At 37.6% G+C, this 8,116-nt stretch overlaps 2 protein-coding genes across 4 annotated transcripts; both read right to left on the bottom strand.

Annotated features, from left to right (window-relative positions):
* Positions 1-309: 309 nt before the first annotated feature.
* LOC133881559 (ubiquitin-conjugating enzyme E2 28-like) lies at positions 310-2,957 on the bottom strand. Of its 3 annotated transcripts, XM_062320507.1 has the most exons (6): positions 2,055-2,956; positions 1,873-1,973; positions 1,553-1,668; positions 1,326-1,453; positions 1,047-1,151; positions 310-630 (listed from the first exon to the last, which is right to left on the bottom strand). In XM_062320507.1, the coding sequence occupies exons 3-6, from the start codon at positions 1,620-1,622 to the stop codon at positions 487-489; spliced, it is 447 nt and encodes a 148-aa protein (XP_062176491.1). In that variant the 5' UTR covers positions 1,623-1,668; positions 1,873-1,973; positions 2,055-2,956; the 3' UTR covers positions 310-486. The 3 variants fall into 3 exon arrangements, with proteins under 3 accessions (XP_062176491.1, XP_062176493.1, XP_062176492.1); XM_062320509.1 differs by lacking the exon at positions 1,873-1,973 and having other exon boundaries at positions 2,055-2,957; XM_062320508.1 differs by lacking the exons at positions 1,873-1,973; positions 2,055-2,956 and having other exon boundaries at positions 1,553-1,853.
* Positions 2,958-3,359: 402 nt separating this feature from the next.
* LOC133881558 (rac-like GTP-binding protein RAC1) lies at positions 3,360-7,565 on the bottom strand. The gene is made up of 7 exons (XM_062320506.1): positions 7,275-7,565; positions 6,011-6,098; positions 5,817-5,926; positions 5,644-5,707; positions 4,143-4,207; positions 3,923-3,988; positions 3,360-3,839 (listed from the first exon to the last, which is right to left on the bottom strand). Exons 1-7 carry the CDS (start codon positions 7,371-7,373, stop codon positions 3,735-3,737), a joined length of 597 nt encoding a protein of 198 aa, XP_062176490.1. The 5' UTR covers positions 7,374-7,565; the 3' UTR covers positions 3,360-3,734.
* Positions 7,566-8,116: the final 551 nt, after the last annotated feature.

Raw genomic sequence — 8,116 nt, 5'->3', positions numbered from 1 at the left:
TTAAGCGTGCTTCTGCGAGAGTAGTACTATGATAGGTAACCTCCTGGGAAGTCTGGTTCGGGAAAGCTAAAAGCAGACAATATTGTGTCTTTGGGAGTAGGTCGTTACACAGGAGATTGCATGTCTTCACCTATTATTTAATTCTTACTTCACCAGGAAAAAAAAAACAAAACAAAAAAACTTTGAACTATGTATACATCTACTATTACTATTTTATTGCAATAGTGGTGCTACATAGCCCAAGATGAACAAGGATGAGGGTGAATTTGAAGTCTGTTTATTACATTAATCTTAAGCAAGAGAACATCATTGAGATTGAAAGATAATTTTATTCCAAGCAAAGAGATGCTCAAATTACAAAGTTAAAGCCTAACTCAGGCCATTCCTATACCTCAACAAGGCATTATGACAGACAAAATGGTAGGTTTAAGATCGGCAAGAATAGAGAATTGAGGTTCTTTAACCTTTAGTAGACATATATAGTATCTAGCCCATTGCATACTTTTGGGTCCAGCTCCGAGCGGTTGACTCATATTTGACTTTATCAGCCTTGCACATGTGGGCAATCTCAGGAACAAGTGGATCATCAGGATTTGGGTCAGTAAGCAATGAACATATGGAGAGTAAAACCTGCAAGATTCACTCCAATACATATCAGTATAATTTTAAGTCTTATTGGTTCAAGCAATTTATTTTAGATCAAGAAGAGCAGAATGAGGATTGAAATTGAGCAATAGTACACCATAAGGGAATACATTAATAATATCCTAGAAAAAATGATAACTATTGCTTTACATTTTTCCAGCATGAATTCAGTTTTCTTTTCCATAGGATCTATATATACAAAACAAGGTTGGTTGAGTATTTCAAAATCATGTTTAGACAGAAAAAGGGGGAAGAATCAGCGCGAATCGGACTTTTTAGGAACATGTCAAGAGAAAATTGGATTATTATTTCTCTTGTTTGTGATGCAATAGCTAGCCTTCAAATGCTATCAAGAATCAAAATAGATGGATTTCAGTTTTTTCTAGTCTTCAATACATCACCTTGGATATGGTGAGTGCAGGGCTCCATTGTTCCTTGAGTATGTCCAAGCAGATATTCCCATTACTGTTAATATTTGGATGGAACACCTTGGTCCTGAAGGCAACCTGAAAGCAAATTTATACAGGAGGATATCACAATCTTTTCTCTTTTTCAAAGCCACGATTAAGATTTTAAGAATTGTAACCATGGTAGAAAGCAATGACTTCTAAGAGGAACATATCAACCTTGAACTGTAGCAAGTAGATACAAAAAGGATATTAGTGAACTTTGCTCTATACCTTTGGGGGTTTGAAAGGGTAATCAGGTGGGAAATGGATTGTCACAAGGAAAACACCCCCAGCATAGGGACTGTCATTTGGACCAATGATGGTTGCTTGCCAGTGGAACATATCCTCAGCCACAGGACCTGAAAATGCACCATATCAGGAATCAGAATCTTTTATTCAAGAATGAAAACTAGCTGGTGTGATTAAATCCCACTTCCAGTTTATTTAGTTTCTCAAACCTGCACTGCATGAAGTTGGTGGATCTCTCTGCAAGTCCTTGAGCTCCTTCAGTATTCTCTTTGACGCCATTCAAGCAATTTCAGAATTACAGAGAATTTCAAGACAGAGGATGGGTCTGCAAAAGAAGCAAAACAATCTATGAGCACACTGCTAAAGGGAAGGTGACGGTGTATTTAATGGGGGAGAGTTGGAAATGAAGATGCCCATCAATCATTTTGGGCTGATGAAAGTGGGCACAGTATAAATTCCAGGAAGAAAAAAAGTAGCAAGCAAAGCATCCTTTGGGAGGACTATTTTGTTTTAAATTGCATGGTGTCACCTAATAGGAAATCAATCGGGACTCTTATCGCCGACCCTTCTTCTCTTTGAACTACCTGCTGTCAAGCATAACTTAAGAGGTCTTGCTTTCTCCCTATCTGTCTGTAAGATAAATAAGAAAACTACTTAGACAAATAAAGAAACCATGGATTCTAGTTGCAAAGGCAACTAGGCAAGACTCACTTTTATTCGATGGCTGAAATTTTGGTGAAAGATCCAATCGATATTCAGCTAGCCAGTCAAATACAACCCACGTCCCAAAAGAAAAGATATTCGTGCTTAGCTCAAACAGTTCGCTTTTGAGAATCGGAGCTGTACTGAAGTTGACAAATGACCACAAGATTTGTTCTACAAATCCTTCAAAAAGGAAAAATGGCATATTCTGTCCACTATGAAGTTGTTGATAGCCCCATCATATTCTGTGTCACTTTCGACGAAGCAAGTTGCATACGAGTACTGACGCACTCAGCACTCTTATGCTTAAGGAAAATCCCGGAATGCCAACCAACAGTAGTGGCATTTCTCCGAGCAGGTGAATGAGAAGAAGAAACTGGACAGGTGCTTGTTAGCTTGATTTGCCTCGCTCTTCTTCCCCTACTATATTTTACCCTCCCATTGTCTCTCATCCTTTTCCATGCTTCTCACCCTCTTCAATCTCTCTCTGACCGTCTTCTCTTCCAATATCCCCGTGCACCCTCAAAAAACACTTCCCCACATAATAGATAGAACCAAAAAATTAACATGTCGGCTGCTATTGTGGCGGCGGCGGCCGCCGCCACCTCCTCTCTCAGCCCGTGCAGCAGCTTCACAAACAGAAGTTTCAGGACCCAAAGCCACGCCAAGCAATATTAATCCTACTATCTCTTCTTGTACTGAGCCGCTACGAGTTCCAGAAGTGGCAAGACTATAACACCTTTGGTCAATACCCAAGAACCACAGTCTACTCTGAACTTTTTCTCGCTGCAGCGATGCCTATGTTCTCGAATTCCTCCGGTAACTTGACATGTTCGGCAAGAACAAGGTCCACATTGACATCTGCCCATTCTTTGATCACCCTCGCCCACCACCAGCACCCTGACCTTGCTCGTTGAGACAAGTCTGGAACAGCCTGAATGCTATAAATTTAAGATACAACTTTTGATTTCTTTAATGTTTCCTTAGTTTATGAAACAACAAGAAAATCTGATTCAATAATTTTTTTAAGAGGTTCTTTTACATTTCAAAAATAAAATGAAATTTAAAAAAGATGTTGCCAACCACCACCACCACCCACCCACAATTATAAAGTTATAGTACCCCTAACCGCACTCCATACACAGTGGGTTAGCTTTAATTGTGTACCAATACCCATCCCATAAACCAAAGAGAGCTCCAGTGAAGAATCCCCCAGCCCCCAGGCGCGCCAACTCAGCCAGCCGTTGAAATGGTTTTATCTAATATATGATTCAACGCAAAGCAATATACATAAAAAAAAAAAAAAAAAAAAAAAAAAAAAAAAAAAAGCTTCTTGAAATGTACTAAATGAGGTCACAGAACATGGATAACACCATGTGTACACGAGGAAACAGTTTGTTTTTTTATAGAGTCCACAAGAAAGCTAAATCTAGCCCAGAGAAACAGAAGACCTGGGCATTTTCACCAAGAAATGTGAATCATCAATATATGGATCAGCATACAGCCAAGAAAGTGACAACACAGACAACTTGATGCTTAAAAAGAGCTCCCTAGTTCTGTCAGTTGACTAAATCAAAGCTTGCTTCTTCCTTGAGGAGGGCAATTGTAAGAGATATAGTGACTGTAAGAGACTAATGGCCTATATGGCTAATTGGTGACGATATCCTCCAGGAATGATTCTTTTCACAATCACAAAAAGGAGCAGCCCTTTTGTCTGCTTCTCTTCTTTTTCTTCTTCTGATTTGGTGGCTGGAGAACCACCTTTATGGCCGCATCAAAAACAGCCTTCACATTCTGTACCAGAAAAGAGATCCTGTCAATAATGAGGGCTACCACACATACTTTCCCTTTGTAAAATGACATGAAAAATTACATACCTGCTGCGTTTTTGAACTACATTCAATGTAAACCGGAGCCCCAATAAGCTTTCTAAGTTCCTCTCCCTTTAAAAGAGAAAAAATAAAAAAAATTACATCTTTACACCACATGGGCTGATGCCATGATCTCATACCAAATGCATACAATAACATGGGAAAGATAAATGGTAAAGGTAAATCAAACATAGTAGTCACAAACACAGAAACCAGAAGCATATACCTGGGCTGTGGTGATGGGAACCGCACCAGGGTGGTCTGTAACGAACTGTTTATCATCCCGAAGATCTGCAAAAGGCAAATTTAGTTGTTATGAAAAATTATAGGCCTAGTCACTTTCTTCTGGTATGTTTTTCTTTTTCTTTTTTTGGTTTTGGGAATTTTTTTTGGGGGGGGTGGATCGGGGGAGAGGCAAGTATGAATAAGACGATGTAATCAATTGGGCATGTAACAGCTACTCCAAAATAGTACAAGAATGAACTAGGGGAAACGCACAATATACAATCTAATAACATCATAATAGCTTGAAGGTAATTATAGCATAACTTCAGTTTCATATCAAAAATTTTATGCAGAAACAATAAAGACATGTAGTGAAATGGTAATCAAACAAAATAGATATGATAACTGGCAAGTTTTCTACAACAGACATAATAGTTGACCAACATTCAGTGTCATTAAAACTGACCAGCTTGTCCATAAGACAAAATCTGGTATCCCTGCATGCATGCGCATGTACGAAAGAGAGATAGAGGGACTGTGTCTAGTTAAGAACTGGTTGAATGCATATATTGGTTCCTTATATCAGGAGGTAAATAGGTTACCAGAAAACATACAGGATCTTCTGTAGATTTTTGCAGGAAACAAATTTGAAAAGATTGAGAAACTATAAACACAAATGTTTCTAGAGACCTTCAGAAGTTCTTCCGTTCTGTTATAGAAGCGTTTAGAAAACACTGGGGGAACCCCAACAAGAACCAGAACAAAGCAGATTTATCAAGCAGTAGCCCCTATTGGGCCCTTGCTTTGGCCCAAAGCTTAGCTCAAGTTAACAAACTATAAATCTTTGAGCCAAAGATGTATCATAAGTTTCTATGACACAATCAGAGAACTTTCAAGAACCCATAAAAAGGAAAACAATTTATAAGACAAACAAAGGTTAACCAATTCCTAAATAAATTTTTGGGTCAAGCTAAACTGGGATAGATATGCTGAAGTTTACTGCTAAAACTTCTTCCAAGCTTCGCCCCCACCCCCCTGCAAATACTTCCAGGCTTATTTAATCACCTACTAAAAGACAGAAAACTATGAACAAAGAGACAGCAGAAATCTGCACTTTGGTGAAAACATTTTAAGGCACAAGTAGCAATCACCATAATGGTAATTTCCTTTATCCAAATCGGGTTAAAAACTGGTATTAGTGTTGAACATTGCAATTACGAATAATGTTGGCCTTAAAAACAAGGAGATCTTCAGAAATGCTACACCAAATGATTGCCCTGAGACATATCTGGCATGCAGTTGCTGTATATCAACAGTACCAAACATATAACAAACGCCCAACACAAGGATGAAAATAGAAATGCATTTGGAGTCACCTTTCCAAAAATGTATAAAAGAGAGCGGAAACAGAGAAGAAACACCAAATTCAAAAATTATGAGAACACGTACAAATAAACACATTATAATACCAAAAAGGAAAATGGTGAGTAAAAGAATCTGACCAAGTTTCGTTCCAACAAGTACAATTGGAACACCAGGTGCATAATGCCTCAATTCAGGAATCCACTGAACATAAAAAAGAAAAAAAGAAAAGCACAAAGAATTTATCAGAGATCATTAGAAAGAAAATGGGGGAGAAAAAAAAATAGCCATGCAGTTATAACACCACTCTTACTTTCTTTGCAATATTTTCATAGCTGGCCTTGCTTATGAGAGAGAACGCAAGCAGAAAGACATCTGCCCCACGATAGCTCAAGGGTCTTAATCTATTATAATCTTCCTGGCCTGTCCCACAAATCTAAAACATCAGACCCATGACAAGAAACTCTCAAAAATACAGGGAGGAAAAACTATAGGTCTTGAACTTACCAGCAGTATCCCACAAACCTAAATTTACAGTGCTTCCATCCACAACCACATTGGCGCTAAAATTGTCAAAAACAGTTGGCACATAATCCTGCTCCCCAACACATTGTACATGAAAGCAGAAAGTTACAATCAACCCATTTGAAAACCATTCTCACTCACCAACAGAATAACGATAAAGAAAAAAGAAATGAAAAACAGGTATAAATGGAGAATCATTATTACAATAACGATGTCAACTTAAACTTTAAATAAGAAAAGTTCTAAAGGAAAGCAAAAGGCCATGCATCTACACATTTTAATATCACAATTCATACAGCTATGTGGCTTAGTTAAGGTTTAATTTTGCCCCAGAATGAGAAACCAGTTAGGGGATGAACAGACCCGCGAAAAGCAAAACACACAAAAACCCTTCTATGAAAGGAAAGCAAGAACAGTCCAATTCCCAAATTAACAAGCTAAAGCCTACTCTAGTCCATTCAAACAGAAATATAAAAGACTAAGAAAAGGAATCAAAGATTCAAAGTTCATGTAAAATATGTGATTCCGAATTACACTTTCTTTTCTGTTCCTTATATTCCTAGAGAGCAACAAACAAATAGGGGTTAAACGAAGATACCAAAGTAATAGTCCAAAAACTCAGTTTGCTCGGTAATAACTATAAAAACCAATATACAAAAGCATCTCACTTCCACAATGGACTACCACAAAAGCTTTTAATTGCGCAATTCAAACAGAAAGATACCAACACAAAGAATTCAAAATTTCACATCCCTTTCTCTCCCTCACTTTCTCTCAACCCTCAAGGATCAGATAGAGAGTTAACAAACCAAACCCCATAAAACAAAATCTTTTCTAGTCCTCCACTCAGTTCAGAAAGAACCTTAAAAAGCCCATTACAGGAAACTTTGTTTCTCCAAGAATCATATATGACAACAAATTGACCGACCAAACAAAGCCTAAATCACTCCTTCAGAACACAAAATTAGCATCAAAGTTGAAATCGTTTTTCATCTCATTTCTCTAAGTTCCTCAAAACCCAAATGGAGGTTTAAAGAACAGAGCCAAGAAAACACTTTAAGGCCAAAAAAGAGCCCACAAAAACCCAAGTGAAGCAGGCATTTTTATACAAGAATCTAGCACCAAATTACCAAAACCCAAGCAACAACGAACCAAAAAGATAAAGAAAAAGTCAAGATTTTGTTTTGTTTTCTTCTAGTTCCCCACATTTTCCCAGGGACCAAACAGAAACGAGACTGAGACTAACCGTAGGGAAAGTGTTGCTAGTGTAGGAGATGAGCATGCAAGTTTTGCCGACCGCACCGTCACCGACTGTGACACACTTTATGAACCTTGAAGCACTCATTTTTTTCTCTCTTTTTCAGCCCTTTGCCTTGTTTCTTCAGTAGCTACAAGACCCTATTTTCAGAATAACATGTTGTTGCCCTCCGGCCTCAAACACACGCACACTTGGAGAGATGCAGGTACAGGCAGAGAGAAGGAGAGAGAGGGAGAGAAGTATGGGAAGCTGGGCCTTAAGAGCCAGCTTTTGCCAGCTATGCTTTTATGGGACCTCAATTACCAATCCCGGGCCCCAAATTCCTACCTTTCTTATTCCTCTTTCTTAACTCATGCCCCTCACCAACAACAACACCAACACCAATTTCAATTTCTTTTTCTTTTTTTTCTTTTTTTTTTTCTTTTTTTTAGTAAAACAAAAAATAAATCGAGGCACTTTTTTAGTATTTTTTTTTTTAAAAAAAAAATTGAACTATTCATTTATATGATTAATTTAAATTACAAATTACTTCATGTAGTGTTAAAATTAATTTAAAAATCTTTATAAATAGCCTAATTTACAAATCACATCATTGGTAGGGAGCGGCTGCCGAACCGACAACCACCGATTTTCTATTTTCTATTTTTTTCTTAAGATCGACACGTGTTGTTATCATATTCGCGCTGACATGACACTTAACAGAATCTGTCAAAATTTTTAATAGAATTTGACTTGAGGGAGCAATTTGTAAATTAGGTCAACCATAAAAATTTTGAATTAATTTTGATAGAAAATTAAACAATTTGTAGTTTAGGCAACTACAAATTACT

This window comes from Alnus glutinosa, chromosome 11 (genome assembly GCF_958979055.1).
Source record: "Alnus glutinosa chromosome 11, dhAlnGlut1.1, whole genome shotgun sequence".
In the NCBI taxonomy this organism is placed as follows: Eukaryota; Viridiplantae; Streptophyta; class Magnoliopsida; order Fagales; family Betulaceae; genus Alnus; species Alnus glutinosa.
Note: the sequence above shows the minus strand (reverse complement) of the source record. Positions and strands in the feature narration are given on the sequence as shown.